This window comes from Lacerta agilis, chromosome 14 (assembly GCF_009819535.1).
Source record: "Lacerta agilis isolate rLacAgi1 chromosome 14, rLacAgi1.pri, whole genome shotgun sequence".
NCBI classification, from domain to species: Eukaryota; Metazoa; Chordata; class Lepidosauria; order Squamata; family Lacertidae; genus Lacerta; species Lacerta agilis.
The window spans coordinates 5,676,519-5,694,305 of record NC_046325.1 but is presented as its reverse complement, the minus strand read 5'-3'; the positions used below and the strand labels follow the sequence as shown (position 1 = coordinate 5,694,305).

General features: G+C 47.8%; 1 protein-coding gene across 1 annotated transcript in view; it reads left to right on the top strand.

Annotated features, from left to right (window-relative positions):
- The first annotated feature begins 5,471 nt into the window (after positions 1 to 5,471).
- The window catches only part of CPNE6 (copine 6), a 29,689-nt gene continuing 17,373 nt past the window's right edge, over positions 5,472 to 17,787 (top strand). Inside the window, exons 1-3 of the mRNA XM_033170648.1 lie at positions 5,472 to 5,480; positions 12,430 to 12,590; positions 15,803 to 15,991. Coding sequence (XP_033026539.1) covers positions 12,438 to 12,590; positions 15,803 to 15,991 — 342 coding nt within the window. The 5' untranslated portion in view covers positions 5,472 to 5,480; positions 12,430 to 12,437. The remainder of the gene's footprint in view (positions 5,481 to 12,429; positions 12,591 to 15,802; positions 15,992 to 17,787) is intronic.

Sequence of the window (17,787 nt, the reverse complement as noted above, 5' to 3'; positions counted from 1 at the left end):
CCTCCCAAAATCTAAATAACAATTGAGCTCTCTCTGTGTGTGTGTGTGTGTGTGTGTGTGTGTGTGTGTGTGTGTTGCGGCGGCTGATCGTTGCAAAGGAGATTTGGAAACAGTTCCCTTGCATGGTGAGTTGCGATGGCTGAGGATCCTAGGAAACTGAGTTTTTCAGCCATTTGGGGGCTTTCTGTTTGAGGGGGGGAGTTTTTCTCTTGTTTGAAGCTGTTTTTGTTTGCTGTTTACATAATATGGTCAGTAATCTAAAAACGAACTGAACCCCTAAAAAACGGGGCATTCCTCATCCCCCAAAAAGGTCAACAACTTTGAGCTGAACCCCAAAAAACGGGGTTAGATCACTGCTGAAAGTAGATCACAGTCTCTTGGGAGTTGGCCACCCCTGGTATAAGACATGTAACTAGAATAAAAATGTAAAAAAAAATTCAAGCAAATAATTGTAATAACTACCGTAATAAAGCACTGCTATAATTATATATAATTTTCCTAAAATTTTGGTTTCATTCACCTTTCCGTGCTGAAATGTCACAACCTGAACGGCCATGGCTTGCCCCCCCCCCCAGTTTTGATCCTGGGTACGCCCCTGACTGATGATCGTCTTCCAAAGCAGCTACTCTATTCTGAACTTAAAAATGGAAAGCGTAATGCTGGCGGTCAACAAAAGAGGTTTAAAGACTGTCTCAAGGCAAATCTAAAAAAAGGTAGTATAAACACGACAATTAGGAAACACTGGCCTGCGAGCGCTCCAGTTAGAGAACGGCCTTTACCAAAGGTGTCATGGGCTCCGAAGACACTCGAACTCAGGACGCAAGGGAGAAACGTGCTAAGAGGAAGGCACACTTGGCAAATCCACACTGTGATCAACTCCCGCCCGGAAACCAATGTCCACACTGCGGAAGGACATGTGGATCCAGAATTGGCCTCCACAGTCACTTACGGATTCATTGTTAAAACTGTGTTTATGGAAGACAATCTTACTCGGCTACGGGTGATCGCCGAAGAAAGAATGAAGAAAGGACAGAGGACAGAGAGGAAAGTGTGGGGATATGCAGAAGCAGTACGAAGGTAAGATTTGCATTCCCCCCTGGCTCTGCCAACCTCAGGCTTTTGGCCCTCAGAAAGTTGGCCAGACGGGTATGCGGCCCTCGGGGCTGAAATAAACTTTCCAGCTCCTAGTGCAGATCACAGCAATGACCACCAATTATCCTCTATCTTTTAGGGTTTATTGACCATACCCTGACCCTTCCCGTTCATATTTATTGAAAGATGATTCTCCCCCACCTGTTGCAGTTTGAGAGGGCTTAAAGCAGTCTTTGAAACTGAAGAAGTGCCGTTCTAAAGATGCACGACTCCCCCTCCGCACAGAATAACAGAGGTAGCAATGCTTCTGAATATCAGTTGCTGGAACCACAGGAAGGGAGAGGGATCTTGTCGGGCTCAGACATGCACTGCCTTAGAAAAGAGATGCCTGCCCTAGAATACAGCAGTTTAACTCCCTGGGGAGCAAATGCACTAGCCAATGAGACACAGCTTTTTCAGAGGACATACACATACACCCCAAAGACAGAAAATCAAATGAAATTAAAATAGGGGTTTATTTTTCCAGCTTGGCCAGAAGGAGGCGAACAAAGCACCATCCGATCCCCTTAGGGACTCCACTCCGGATGTGTGTAGGGTTTGCTCCTGAGCCTTTTTCTTCATTCAAAGATGTCCTGCAAGGAAGCAGAAGTTTAAGATCAGAGTTTTCCTTCTCCTAGAGGGGCTCCCTTCCCATCTGCCCCTCTCCTTCCTTCTACTGCATGTGCAGAAACCGCCTTCTTGACGGTTGGACCCACTCTTGGTCTCAGCCGCTCCACCTGCCGCCAGAGCCTAGGGCTTCACATGCAGGGGAAGTCCCTAAAATAATAATAATAATAATAATAATAATAATAATAATAATAATAAATTTTTGCCCTGCCCATCTGGCTGGGTTTCCCCAGCCACTCTCGGCGGCTCCCAACAGAATATTAAAAACACGCTAAAATATCAAACATTGAAAACTTCCCTAAAGAGGGCTGCCTTCAGATGTCTTCTAAAAGTCAGAGAGTTGTTTGTTTCCTTGACATCTGACGGGAGGGCGTTCCACAGGGTGGGCGCCACCACCGAGAAGGCCCTCTGCCTGATTCTCACAGGGAAGGAACCGCCAGAAAGCCCTCGGAGCTGGACCTCAGTGTCTGGGCAGAACAATGGGGAGTGGAGACACTCCATGAGGCCTTGAGACCCATTGGCTGCCCTCACCTGGTTTAGCCGGCCAGCTGAGGCTGTTTCTCAGGGTGTGGCCACTGTCACATGCTGACAGCTTCTAGAAACCACATATCATAGAATCATAGAATCCTAGAGTTGGAAGAGACCACAAGGGCCATCCAGTCCAACCCCCTGCCAAGCAGGAAACACCATCAAAGCATTCCTGACAGATGGCTGTCAAGCCTCCGCTTAAAGACCTCCAAAGAAGGAGACTCCACCACACTCCTTGGTAGCAAATTCCACTGCCGAACAGCTCTCACTGTCAGGAAGTTCTTCCTAATGTTTAGGTGGAATCTTCTTTCTTGTAGTTTGAATCCATTGCCCCGTGTCCGCTTCTCTGGAGCAGCAGAAAACAACCTTTCACCCTCCTCTATATGACATCCTTTTATATATTTGAACATGGCTATCATATCACCCCTTAACCTTCTCTTCTCCAGGCTAAACATACCCAGCTCCCTAAGCCGTTCCTCATAAGGCATCGTTTCCAGGCCTTTGACCATTTTGGTTGCCCTCCTCTGGACACGTTCCAGCTTGTCAGTATCCTTCTTGAACTGTGGTGCCCAGAACTGGACACGGTATTCCAGGTGAGGTCTGACCAGAGCGGAATACAGTGGTACTATTACTTCCCTTGATCTAGACGCTATACTCCTATTGCTGCAGCCCAGAATTGCATTGGCTTTTTTAGCTGCTGCGTCACCCTGTTGACTCATAGGAGAGCCACGTGGGGACCAAAGGCAGACAAACCACCCCAGAAAGAGCATGACATGTCCCCCACTAAAGCAACTACCCCCCTAACACCCCATATATGTGAGATTCTCCTCCTCCTCCTCTTCTTCCCCTTCCCCCAACATACCACTTTCTGCATACTGAACTGCATTTGCCAATTTCCATGCCTGCTCCCCCAGTCTGTGGTCGCTCCCTTTGGAGTTCTCCGCTCTCCCCTTTTGCCTTAACCCTCCTGAACAATTTGGTATTGTCAGTAAACCTGGCTCCCCCTCGCATCTCACCCCTGGCTCTGGATTATTTATGAACAAATTAAAAAGCACAGGCCCCGTTTCCTATCCTTAGGGGAGCCTCCGCTTGCTACCTCCGTCCGTGGGGGAAACTCTCCATTTATTCCTGCTCTCTCTCTTCTTCCTGCTGCTTAACAAATCACTCATCCGCAAATGGAGCTTCTTTTTACCCCACGAAGGCTAGGTTTGCTCAGGAGTATTTGCTAAGGGACAGTAATTGAACTTTCCTGCGTGATGTATTATTATGTTCTAAATTCGATTAGCTGTCAGAAGGGGACCCGTAGCTCCAACCTGCGTGGAAGAATCTCCCCCCCCCCCCGCTGTTTTCATTGCTCTCCCCTGCTATCCTGGCCGCAATTTATCAGCACAGCACGACGACGGGGAGGTCTGTTCTCCAAAGTTAGATTAATGCTCACCCTTGCGAGCTGAGCATAGGTGCTCGGAGACTTTGTAATGAAAGCAACTTTATTAGCTCAGCGCAGCTTTTTTGTGTGGGATTGCCTCGGATAGATGGAAACGCAAATCGGAAACAATCCCATTCGGGGGGAAATATATGTGCTGTTAAAAAAGTCTTTTGTCCCTTTTGTCTGTCCTAAATTTACTCATGGGATGGCCTAATGATCTACTATTAGAGGGAGGAAAAACTATTATTATTATTATTATTATTATTATTATTACTATATCCTTCCTTAGGTGGCCTGCTTTGTTTTCTCCTCCTGCCTCCTTTTTATCCTCCCAACAACCCTGTGAGGTAGGCTAGGCTAGGAGAGACAGTGAGCTGCCCAAGGTCACTCAGGGAGCTGTATGGCCGAGTGGGGATTTGAACCCTGCTCCCCCAGGTCTCTTGTCTGACACTCTAACCACTACACCACACTGCCTCTCCTCCTTATGTCTGTTCCCTGCACAGCGTGACGGATCTCCAGCGGGTGCCGTCAGGGTAGGGCTTTTTTTGGGAATAAATCTGCAGTCCCACTCAGCAGAATGAGCAGAAGCAACCCCCCCCCAAAAAAAAAACAGCAGGGCAGCTGCCCTGCCATATTGTGATATAAGGAGGGGTGGGGGTGGGGAGAGGGGAATTGGATTCAATTAGCATTTAAAGGCAACCCTACACCCAATCCCACTTCCCAAAACAACACGCGGAACGATTACACACAGTTGCCCTTCAGAATTGGCACCCCTCTGGGTTTTGCAATGCTGTTCTCCACCCCAGTAAATGTGCACGAAAGTGCATTTATTAGGGTAAAGCATTCATTTAAAAATATATATATGCATGCATTGGTGAAAATAACATAATCGAAATGCATCCCATTTGGGAAGGGGAATGGTATGCAAAAGGGGAAAAGGGGGGGGGGTATATAACGGGTAAAATTGCATAATAGAATTGGGAGGCATTTGTACCAAGATGTCGATGAGTTTTCATGAGGACTTAAAACAAAAACGAACACCCCCCCCCCCAGAAATTCTGATGTGGAAATGTGAAGGATTGGGGAAATGGGGGAGGAGGAAAAGCTGAGACGAGGCGAAACTGGCAGATCAACTCCCTCCCTGGATGCAAGTCAAGCGGTATCACCTTCGGGAAAAGAACAGGCGCACATCAAGACTGTGACGCCCAGAGCCGAAAATCAGCCAAATGTTTCGCTGCATCTTCTCTTGCACAGAAAGTGACCCGACCAACCCCTTGATCATTTCTGTCAACATATATATCTGTTTCCCCTGTATCTTTCCCCCAGCTGTAGAACGATTTTGTGGCGGTTTTGTTTTTCCACACGGGAACGTCCAAGACTGCGCGGAGCGTCCCAAGCCCAGGTTGTTTTTTTTTGCCCAGAAGTGCCTCTAAGCGCTTCGCCCGCCTTGCAGAGCCAGAGGTGTCCCATCGCCGCTGCCACACCGCCAGGCATGGCTGTGACTGAGTGAGTGTGTGGCCTCCCCCTCCCTTACACTGCGGAGTCTAGGAAGGGGGAGGAGCCAGGGGAAAGACATGGGATGGAGGGAACGTGACAGCAGCAGAAAAAGAGAGAGAGCGCGCACGAGACATCAGGAGGAGCGAGGAGGTGGAGGGGGGAAAAGACAAGAGCCACAACAAGGACTTACGGGGGAGAAAGGAGCCGCTCAGAAGGAGAGGGAGGAAAGGAAGAGAGGACACGAGAGAGGACCTTCCATCCTTCTGCCAAGGTAAAAAAGCCGCTTCGCCTCCTCCTGTCTCAGCCAGCCCTGCAGTGGTACCCAAGGAAAGCCCGCCCACGAGGGATGCTCCGGGAGCTGTCCCTGGTGCTGAAAGGATGCTCTGCATTGCACTGCCCTGTGGTGGGATGTTGGCGGGTGTTGCTGCTGCGACGCGTTAGGCAGAGTTGTGCGATATCGCGCTTGTCCCGGGACCCCTTCCCCCCAAAAAGAGATGCCCCCTCGGGTGGGGAGGAAACCCTTCCCACGTTGGAGTCCCTGTGGCGAGGCTCTGGGCTGTGTGTCTCTTTTCACGGGTTATGTGTGCGTTCACATGGGGTCGTCTGCCTGGATTGTGTGGCGCCTTCTCTGCCCCGCGCCTCCGGCCACGAGTCGGGCCACGCGTCGCACAGCTGCCTTGCACAGCCGTGCGCCCCCCGTGTCTCCTGCTGCGCCTGCTTAGGGGCCAGTGACGTATGTCGCAAACTTGGGCATGTTTGTGCACCTTCCCTTCTGTTTTGGTGTTGTGCGAACCCATCCCTTTCCCTACAGCCTCATGCGTGTGTCTGGCACTGCGATCCTGTCCATCTTTAGGAGATCCTAACCATGTGCGTTACGCATGCCCTTGCAGGGCAGGGCTCAGCTGTGTTGCTGGCCTGGGTGTGGCCCGAACTGAGCCCTGGCTAGGCTTGCTCGCCCCTCTTCCGAGTCTCTCTCCTTGCCCACGGATGAAGGATTATGAAAACAACCCCTCCCCTCTCCTTCCTCCCTGTGTCCCAGTCTCTTTCGGTGCTGCGTAGAACTGCAATTATTTCTTCTCAGTCTCCAGGGAAACCTTTCAGGATCATGCAAAGATTCGAAAGCTGGAGTTTGCAGGCAAAACTTTATTTAACTTAGACAAGCTGCAATGGCCTGAACTCAGGTCGGGTTTTGCAAAAAAAAAAATATATTATTCTATGAAAAGTATTAGACAGATTCTGGGAGGGTTCATCATATTCCTTCTCCTGGAAGAGTAAAAAAAAATAAAAAATGGAGCCTCCACATTCAGTCGCAGTAGAACTCTAGTGACAGACAACAACAAAACGCAGGGGAGTATTGCCACCTTTCTGGCTGCTTGGGAACACCTGGGGTGTCTGGGTGCCCCCTCCAGCAGGATCAGAAAAGGGGTCCCATTTCGAGCATTCCTTGGGTGCATGCTGGTGTTGTGCTTTGTGACAACACTGCACAGCTACAAGGGGTGTCTGTTTCACATTTTGTCAGGTCTCTTCCTCTTGTGTGTGTGTCGTTCCTCCTTTCTGATGTGGGTCCTTGTGATTTTTGGGGGTCTCCGCTGACCACACCTGTGCCGCACCTTTCCCCCGTGGCCAGGTGGCTTCTCCCCAGGTGGCTTCTCAGGTGGCCCCCCTCTGCTTCTCAGAGACATACCGCCCCTTATGTTTGCTGTGGACCCCCGTCTTCCATGGTTTCGTCTAATCCTTGCCTTTTCAGCCGCACAACAATCTTGAGAGGCGGGCCAAGTTTAGAGGTGGCATCCGCCCCAGTGAGTGAGGATTTGAACCTGAGTCTTTCTGGACCCGGTTCAACCCTTGATCCACTCTGCCATCGTGTTTTGCACAGGTGTTGGTCTCATACACAATTTTTGTGTGTGTGTAGTTTTCTTTTGTGTAGGCTATTACATTTCACTGCATCTCTCCACATTCTGAGGTGTGTGGCTTGGCCATAGTTATTCTCCCAGTTGATCCTCAGCTTGTGTTACACTCAAGTCTCTAGTCCTCTTGGTGCCTCTGCATAGGGTGTGTCTGGGCTTCGAATTGTGCAGTCCCAGCACCTTAGACATCGCCTCCTTCAGGCCACCAGCGGTCAGTCACCTTGTGTGTTCCTAAATAGTGCTGGTGGGGTTGTCAAAGGCAGTAGCTCGGTGCCAGTGCAGGTTGCATCCCTGGCATTTCCAGGAAGATTTGGGAGAAGTTCCCTGCCCAAAATCCCAGAAAGCTGCTGGCAATCAGTGTAGACAGTATGGAGCTAGATGGACCAATGGTCTGACTCAGGTTAAGGCAGTTTCCTATGTAGCTAACACACTTCGTTGTGTAATCTGTACTCTGCCAGCAAATGGAAGTTCCTTGGTCTACAAAGTATACCAAGTAAGTCAAATGATGTTTCAGGGCATTAACCTAGATTTCATAGTTAGAAGTGCATGCATGCAAGCTTCGGTGTTCCACAGAGCTCTTTGGCAAGGAGATTCTGGGGGTGAGGAAATTATTTTCCATGCAACGGCGAGATTGACTGATGGGATTGACTGCCACAAGCTGTTGTGCTGGCCTCGGAAATGGGATTTCCCCAATGATTGCATCAATGGAAATTAGCCGGGACAGCTACGAGATCGTTATTCATTGGGGGGGGGGCAGCTCTGGTGGACAATTATAGGCCATCTCCCTCTGCCATGTCAGGCTCATGAGCTGCCCAGCAACACCTGACAGGCCTCTGGACCAGACCGGAGAAGCCTTTCCATTCTCATGAAGTCAGCCTGACAAAGCGTTCTGTGGCCCTCCGAAGCTTGCATACCCAGACCCTAACTGAAACAGTTCCAATTGCCGCTACAATTGACCTGCTTGTAGCCTGCTGTGCTACGCCTCATCTCTTGGTCCATGAACTCTTTAGACACGATGCCATTTGGATGTTTCTTGAGAACATTCGCCTCCTTGCAAAAAAACTTGGTGGGTTGACAGACTCTCCTCTCTGCATGGGCTAGGGCTGCTCTGTTCCTGTTAGGCTTCCAAAAAAAATCAAGAAGATCTCTTCTTGATCCTCAGAAACTGCAATTGTGTTGTGTCTCTCAATGAGAAACTGCTCTGATCCTGCCTGTGTTCGGTCAACAGAGCATAGGCTGAGCTCTGCAGTTGGATCAGGCCAAAGGCCCATCTATCCCAGAATCCTTTTCTCACAGTGGCTGACTTGAAGTCTATATGGAAAACCCTCAAGCAGATTCCGAGCAAAGCAGCCCTTTCCCCTCCTGCGTTTTCCAGCAACTGGTATTCAGAGACTTCTCTTCCAGGAATTTACCTAATCCTCTTTTAAAGCGATCCAATATGGCGGCCGTTGCTGCTTCATGTGGCAGTGAGTTCCACTGTTTATGCTCTGTGTGAAGAAGGAATTCCTTTTGTTGTCTGGAATCTGGTCCCGCTCAGCTTCCTTTGAGGACACCCATGGGTTTCTACTCTTACGGGAGAGGAAGAAAAAGCTCTCTTCCTTCGCTTTCTCCACACATAAGTTTGGACATCTCATATGCCTTGATTGCCATTTCCCCCAAAAACTATATATATAAAAAACCCCACCCAAATGTTGTAACCTTTGCTCAGAGGGAAATCGACATTGCTTAAGGAGGTTGGGGCTGGGAAGCAGTTCTGGCTGTGTGCTCTGATCGTTCAGAGACAAGACAATTTCCTCTTCACCCTGAGTAGTCGTGCCAGAACAGGGACTCATGCAGAAGTGGACAGAGGTGCTCCTCGGTTCTTCCCTTCACACACTTCACAGATTGAAGTGAGGCTATGCAGGTCTCAGCTCTACTTCCTTGGGGTATCTGAGTTCGGAGTGATTCACTCTCTTGAAATACTAAATATTTCACTTCGTTCTTATCCCACTGCTCTTCCAAGGAGCTTCAGGGGCCTCTCCATGCTCCCCGTTTCATACTCACAACAACCCCAAGGAGTAGGCTGAAAGGCAACGATTGCCCTAAGGGCACCCAGGGAGCTTTGTGGCTGAGTGCACATCCATGCTCCTGGTCTCTGAGGGCCTGGTCCAATGCTCTAACTGCTATGCCCACTGCTGCAGGAATGTATCCAAACCACACTGAGGCCTGAAATGAGCAGAGAAAGCCAGTGTGGGAGACCAGGGCTCAGACCCACACTCTGCTGTGGAGCTCGCTGGGTGACCTTGGCCATTCCCTTCCTCTAAGCCTCACCTACCTCGCAGGGCTGTTGTGGGGGTCAAATGAGGAGTACGTTGCACACCATCTTGAGAAAAAGGTGGGATATCAGTGCAATGAATTATCACAATTGATAATTGTGCCGTGGTTCTCTCTGTTTAAATATTTCGTCAGCCACTGTCGTGCTGGGAAGGGGTTTTGAACTGGGCGGAGATCTCTCTTTTGGGTCTCATCCAGCAAAGCTTGCTCGGAGCCAAATCGGTGTGCAGTCAGCCCTGTGGTCCAGTGCGCGCGCGCACACACACACACACCCCAAAATACACAGACACCGAAATCTTCATGCATTTGGAAAAGCAGGACATGGGGAGGAGGAGGAGCTGAGCAGGAAGAAGAGGCAGCGAGCCAGGATATGGCCCGCGACATTTTTCGTGCAGCCGAAGTTCCCTTCTCACAGAACCTGAGCGCTGGAGCAAAGCGCTGGTCCCAGGCACATTAATGCACGTCGCAGCGTCCGTAAAAACCTTTTCCAGGAAATACTCGGTGGGCACAATTTCCCCTTCTTTATTTTCTGCTGAGCCTGGCTGCGGTGCATCAGTGCAGGCTCCGAGCAAGCTTTGCTGGATGAGACCCAAGGCCTGCTTGGTCCAGCATCCTGTTCCCCACAGCGGACAGCCGAGCATTGACAGGGAGGCAACGGCGTCCCTCTGCTGTTCTGCACCATTCAGGGATAGACTGCTTCTAAACCTGGGGGTTCCATCTGGCCAGCCTGCCCAATAGCCACCGAGTCTTCGTGTTGTTATAAGTGTGTGTGTGTGTGTGTTCCTTTTACAAATGCAAAGGTCTACGGCGGCCCTTGAAACTAGAGCCACGGCGTCTGCTCAAATGCCCCCCTCTCTCCCCCCCCTGTGGCTCTCTGCTCCTCCCCACACAGGCTGGAGCATCTCGCTTTTGACCTGACTCAGGTCCCTAGTGGGAGCCAAACCAGCCGTCCAGGCCGCAGTGTAATAAATCAGGGCTGGAAAGAGGGGGGGGGGGAACTGACTCAGCACCATTTGGTCCCAGAAGCTCCCCTGCCAGTTTGGAACGTGTCAATATATATTTTCCTCCCAAAATTCTGCATCCAGAGCTGGACGCGGGGCGGATGGTGAAGGGAGGGGGCAGACTGGGGGAATGGGGTGGGAATCCCCTTAACACCCCCCCCCTCGACTTGAAAAACCAAAAGCCTCTTTTCGGTGCCATTTTTCTGCTCAGGCTTCTGAGCACGCACAGAGTGCCATCCTTAAGTCGTTGCCAAATCCGCCCCAGGCGAAATGATGTGATTCCCCCCCCCCAAACACAGGCCATAACCTTTGTTTGACTCATAGCACTCTCTCCTTTTAGCACCCCCTCAGATTGGACCTCCGTCCCCCTCAGAGACTCCTTTATGCAACTTCAACCTTCCTTATATGCAACTTCCAACACCATTTTCTGATTGCCCACACCTCTGAAGACCCCTGGCTCTGCCCGAAACAGAATTTCGAGGCACTTGGACGAAAAATGCTTTCTCTGAACTTTTAGCTCAGTTTGGGGTTTTTTTTGCTATGGGCTGGGGTTCCCAAAGGCATCTGTTTTGTACCTCAAAACAGCTCAGCTGTGGGGAAGGATTTGAACAGAAGTGGAAAGGCCTTTCTGACCGAGCAGGTGCAGAGCCCGTTTCTCTCACTGGGGAGGAACTGCCAAGTTTCCCACAAGCCAGGAATATCTTTTGGGGTGAGGCAGATTAGGTGGAAGATATTTCCAGATCGACACGAACCCCCCTTTTTCACTAGAAACTGAGCTCTGCCATTCTGGGTGTGCACAATTGACCGTTCAGCTCTTCCATGAGTATCTGGGCATCTTGGCTTCCTTCCTTCTTATTTTTCTATTCCTTCCCTCTCCCAGTTCCATTCATTCCCCACCCACCCTGCTCCCTGTTCCGTTAAGCAATATCCTCTTGCTTGTGTCCGCGAAAGATTTCTATGGGGATATACGCTCGGTATTCTTTACCCCTGCTATGCAAAAATCTCCAAATGAACCCGAACTCCAATGTCTAAAATCCCTGGTAGAGGACAAGGATCCTGAGATCCCGTTAAGAGCAGCCAAATTCTGCGCGATTGCCATAAAACTTAGGGAACAAGCAGTGCTATCGTAATGATTAAGGCCTTAAATGATAATTTTTAGGTTATATTTTAGTGGCTAACTTTTCATTTATATATATATTTTTAATTGTTGCTATATCTGTATTGTCCCTGTTACAGGTAGGTAGCCGTGTTGGTCTGCCATAGTCAAAACAAAATAATCAAAAAATCAAAAAATCCTTCCAGTAGCACCTTTGTTGTTGTTCAGTCGTTCAGTCGTGTCCGACTCTTCGTGACCCCATGGACCAGAGCACGCCAGGCACGCCTATCCTTCACTGCCTCTTGCAGTTTGGCCAAACTCATGTTAGTAGCTTCGAGAACACTGTCCAACCATCTCATCCTCTGTCGTCCCCTTCTCCTTGTGCCCTCCATCTTTCCCAACATCCGGGTCTTTTCCAGGAAGTCTTCTCTTCTCATGAGGTGGCCAAAGTACTGGAGCCTCAACTTCAGGATCTGTCCTTCCAGTGAGCACTCAGGGCTGATTTCCTTCAGAATGGATAGGTTTGATCTTCTTGTAGTCCATGGGACTCTCAAGAGTCTCCTCCAGCACCGTAGTAGCACCTTAGAGACCAACTAAGTTTGTGTGTATCTGAAGAAGTGTGCATGCACACGAAAGCTCATACCAAGAACCAACTTAGTCGGTCTCTAAGGTGCTACTGGAAGGATTTTTTGATTTTATATTTTGTGTTGTCCTTGTTATACCTAATTGCAATTTCAAATGTATCCCTTTCGTGTTTTATGATTTCCTTGATATTGTATGTGGGCTGGAACTGGTCTGTGACCGTAATAATAAATTTCAATTCTTGTGTCCGCCTTCCCGCCAACCTCTCCCTCTTCTGCCCTTCTTCCTTTCTGCTCCCTTCGACCCCTCGACCTCACTCAGGACCCGCCATGTCGGAAGGGGTCGACTCTCAACCCGTGGCCCTGGGCGCCAGCCGGGTGGAGCTCAGGGTTTCCTGCTGGAGCCTGTCGGAACGTGAAGATGCCGTCAAGCCCGACCCCTGTCTGGTTCTTCACCTGCTCAGCGCTGGACAATGGAGTGAGGTAGGAGCCCCACTTTTGACTGGGCCGATGACAGACCCTCCAATGGCCCCTATTTACCAGGGACGTCCCTGATTTAGAGAACCCGTCCCGGTTTCTGATTTGATACCGGAATGTCCCGCTTTCCCTTAGGATGTCCCAGTTTTCATTGGAAGGTATGGAGCTCTCTGACCTACTGAGCCGTCTGAAGGCAAACTAGTATAGAGAAGGTTTTTTTTAATGTTTAGTGTTTTATTATGTTTTTATATATGTTGGAAGCTGTCCAGAAGCTGGCTGGGGCAAGCCAGTAAGACGTGTGGGGTATAAATAGTAAAATTATCATGATGGAAGGGACGTCCCTAGTTTCATCAGAGAAATGTATGTGATGAGTGGGAACTGTAACACTTTGTTGCAGTGTGCAGGGCTTCCTCTTTAGACGTCTCTCTGTGCTTAAGGTTTCCCTCCCCCTTAATATTACCTGCAAACCTTGTGGGGTTTCCTCCAGACTCCCAATTCTGGCCATTGGTCACAGAATCATAGAGTGGGAAGGGACCCCCCCCCCCAAAGGGCATCTACAGGTGAAATTCGAAAAATTAGAATATTGTGGAAAGGTTAATTTCTTTCAGTAATTCAACTTAAAAGGTGAAACTATTATATGAGATAGACTCATGACATGCAGAGCGAGATATGTCAAGCCTTTATTGGTTATAATTGTTATGATTATGGCGTACACCTGATGAGAACCCCAAATCAACAATTTCAACTTTGGGGTTTTCATCAGCTGTACGCCATAATCATCAAAATTATAACAAGCAAAGGCTTGACATATCTCGCTTTGCATGTCATGAGTCTATCTCATATATTAAACTCTAGTAGCTAATGAAAACAATTGCTTACATAAATGGACTTTTCCACGATATTCTTATTTTTCGAGTTTCACCTGTACTCCAACCCCCTGCAATGCAGGAATCTTTTTTGCCCAACATGGGGCTCGAACCCACGGTCCTGAGATTAAGAGTCTCATGATCTACCGACTGAGCTATCCCAGAGTGTGATGCTTTCTTTGAGATTGCAGCATCGCAGCGGGTCAGACTAGATTACCCTTGGGGTCCCTTCCATCTCTGCAATTCTATGATTTACGATTCCTCACTTGTTGTGTGTGGCTGATGTTTACATTTGCCTACGTATAAACTCCACACACGTCCACTCGACCACTCCGATCTGCAGATCAGGCACTTTTGCAAGCCCCACAAAACATTTATTCTGTGGTTGCAGGAATGCCACAAGTACCAACAGTAATAATATTGATTCGGAAGCGGCTGCCGGTGCAGAATGCTGCAGCACAATTGCTAACAGGAGTGCGGCCTTGTCAGCATATAGCACCTGTGCTCAGAGATCTGCCACTGGTAGCCGATTTGCTACTTGGCCAGGGTTCAAAGGGTTACTTTTAGGATATAAAACCATTGAGATCCGTTTACCTGCAAGATCACCTATCCCCACAGGCAACGACTTGACCGCTTCGATCTACAAAATTGTTATTGCTACAGGTGAAACATCAGACCTGTTCCGCATCTGTCAGAAATCAAGATTTTAGTGTGGCAGCACCTGCACTTGGGAACTCCTTGCCACTTGATATCTGGCAGGTGCCGTCCCTGTACTATCCTCGGCACCTGCTAAAAACATTTTTGTTTCAGCAAGCCTACCCAGATATTTAGAATGCTGATGTGTGTTTTAATCTGATTTTAATTTTTAAAAAGGTTTTTAATAGTTTTAAACTGTTTTCGCGGAGAAGTTTGTTATTTTCGTAAACTGCTTTGAGGTGTGTGTGTGTTTTTTTTAACAACGATCAAGCAGTGTATAAACATTATGAAATTAATAATAATAATAATAATAATAATAATAATAATAATAATAATATCAGGATCGTCTTGACCTTCTGCTTATAAAGCACTCAGAGCAAATTTCATCAGAAAGAAAACCACAACAACACAATGTGCAGATTTGAAACACTGCCGTCTGAAAGCAGGAATTGATTTGTAAATATCCCTTTTGATCCTTTTTTCACCCATTATGGTTATATCTATAACATCAGCAATTTTAAAAATGATAACAAGGCAAAGAGAAGCAACACCGTTTTTAAGAAGCACATTGGGGAAAAGCTGATTAGCTATTGGGATAAAATGTACTCATGGATGAGTATTTAAGCGAAAATTTTAGTTCTGGGGAGAGGTTAATAGATAGTTAACCCTTATAGCATTTTCATTATTTTATTGCTTTTAAAAGCTGCCTTGAACTCCTTGGAGGAAAAATGACACAAACAGGGAATAAATACAAGTTAAATCAGTTTGAAACGGCAGCCGAATCATCACATGTTAACCGGCTACTGAAGATTTCTGACGAACTGGAAGAATGTGACAATATTGACAATATGGCAGTCTTAGCAACATATGAACGGACTGCCTATAGACTCAGACTTTCTCTGGATAAATGTAGTGGTATTTGCAACGACTATACATAGAATATATTAGGTTACTGATAAATATACCTGAACTAGGATAATAAGACCAGACACATCTGTATACGAATGTGCGGAAATGTGATTTCAGTGTTTTCATTTGCTTTTTTTCTTTTTGCTTTTTTATCACTCTTTTGTTTTATGAATGAAATTCTTCTAATAAAATATTAACAAGAAGAAGAAGAAGAAGAAGAAGAAGAAGAAGCGGCAGCTATGGATATATATATATTTAATGGCTTTCCATTTCTAGCTAAGAGCTTATCCAAACTAACCTTCCTTCTGCTCTTTCCGGGACGATCCGTGATTTAAAGCTCTTTGTCCAAGCATCCCTCTTTTTGGGGCTCCAGAGCTTCCCCTGTGAAAACCCCAACAAAACCCCACACCCAGACACGAAGCGTCAGCGGGACAAAAGGAAAGAGGGGGAATAAGCCCTATGTCAGCCTCTGCCCATTGGAGGCTGATGGGATTTGTAGTCCAACGCAATCCGAGGCTGATGGGATTTGTAGTCGAACACATTGGAAAGGCCCCGGATTGGCAGGAGCCTGGTCTGAAGGTCAATTTTATAAGAAACCTGCTTCCTTTAGTGCTTAGCCTCGTAGAGTCAAAGGAGGATAGAAAGGCAGAGTTGGAAGGGGACCCTCCCCAGAGCTCATCTAGTCCTACCCCCTGCAAAACCTCCTCCCGAAACTCCCTCCTGCCCCCTTTCTGCCTCTCCTCCCAGGTGGGGCGCTCCGAGGTCCTCCGCGGCTCCCAGAACCCCGTCTTTGGTCATGTATTTGCCCTGGACTACTTCTTTGAAGAGATGCAGATCTTGAGGTTCGAAGTCTTCGACGCTGATGGAGAGAGCGCCGAAGACGTGGGGTCCGAAGCAGGGGTCCTCCTGGGCACCATTGAGTGCACCTTAGGCCAGGTAAGACTCAGTGCTGGGTTTACGTATAAGCTAAACAAGCTGTAGCTTATGGCCCCACTCTCTTGGGGGGGGGGTCCAAAAAAAATTAAAGGGGAAAAAACCTGGATGTACATTTCCAAAATATACGATAAAAAACAAATAAAATAAAACCTACATACAGCAACAGTGTTTTGTGTTGTGTAGGCTCCTATGATGTAAGCTAGCCTGCTCCCTAAAATATCACTGGTTTGCACTGGCTCCTAGAGAGCCAGTGTGGTGTAGTGGTTAAGAGCGGTAGACTCGTAATCTGGGGAACCGGGTTTGCGTCTCCACTCCTCCACATGCAGCTGCTGGGTGACCTTGGGCTAGTCACACTTCTCTGAAGTCTCTCAGCCCCACTCACCTCACAGAGTGTTTGTTGTGGGGGAGGAAGGGAAAGGAGAATGTTAGCCGCTTTGAGACTCCTTCGGGTAGTGATAAAGCGGGATATCAAATCCAAACTCTTCTTCTTCTTCTTCCTTTCTATATATAGGGTGCCTACATTCTGCATGGGCTGGTTGCATGGCAACATGGGCAAATGGCTTTAGATACCTATGAGATCCATAAATGACCATATAACATATATTCAACACAAGAAACAGCAACAATTTGTTGTTCAAAAGGACAGCTGGACATACAAAGGCCCCTTTACCTTCAGTAGCTTAGGACCTCATCAAACCTAAATCTGGCCCTGTTAAGGCTGGTTTGACCTCAGGGGCAGGGGTGGGAAATAAACCTTTCTCTCGCTGTACTCTTGGGAAGTAGAAGCCGAAACGTCTGTTCGTTAGGATTGGTCCAAAAGGGTTATGGGTGGGTGGGGAAGGGACAGCAGGAGCAGCAATGTCATCTGCCGGGGCACTCGGGAAACTCGTGGGCTTTGCTTGCTCCGGCAACCAAATGCGGCGATAACGAGGCTTTCAAGTTTCGCCGCATGGTTTGCTCGCTTCACTTTTAAATAGGCAGCGTCATTTCGTGCAGCCGAGGCACAATCCACGTGTCCGAGGTTTTGAGAACGCCAATAGTTAAAGAGTTGGTTTTCAAAACGCGTGTAAAATTCAACCATCTTACTATTTTGGAGCTAGAGTAAATGACCGAAATAGTGTTCGATATGTTGGAGCAGAGGCTTCTGACTTGTTTTCCGTTTCGTTTAAAGCTTTCTGCTTTTCCTTCGGTTTGAGGCCTTGCTAAACACAGATAATCCATTTCCTGTTCTGAAATTCCCAATTCCCTTTCGATATAATCAGTTACTAGGTTCCACTTATTTATACCCTCCTTAAGTGTAGCTGTTAGCTGAACAATATTTAAGTGTTCCAAACCCAATACTTCCCTTACTAAAATCCAATCTATTAGGCTTCTGGTCTCCCCATGCCTTTGGATAAAGAATTCCTGCTGGATTTATGATGCCTATAGCTTTAACTTGCTAACTTTCTTCTAAATAGTTTAAACATTAGGGGGGACAGCTAATGTAATATCCAGCTGATTTTATAGAATAAACCCACCAAGCTTTCTGCAAATTTAAACTCTTCTTGGGAATGTGGCTTGTATTTTTATGAACCGCCCTGAGATCTGCGGATGATGGGCGGCATACGGATTTAATAAATTACAATAATAACCATTGCTCTTGGGCGTCAGATGAAGTGCAGTGTGCTAGCCACTCATGAGGACTAGAAATTTGTTGGATGACTTGGGAGCTAGGTTTTGAACCCTGAGCAAGTTCTTTTGCCATATGCATGTGGTCGTTTGTGGATCTGTTTATTGAGCGCTCATCCAGATTTGCT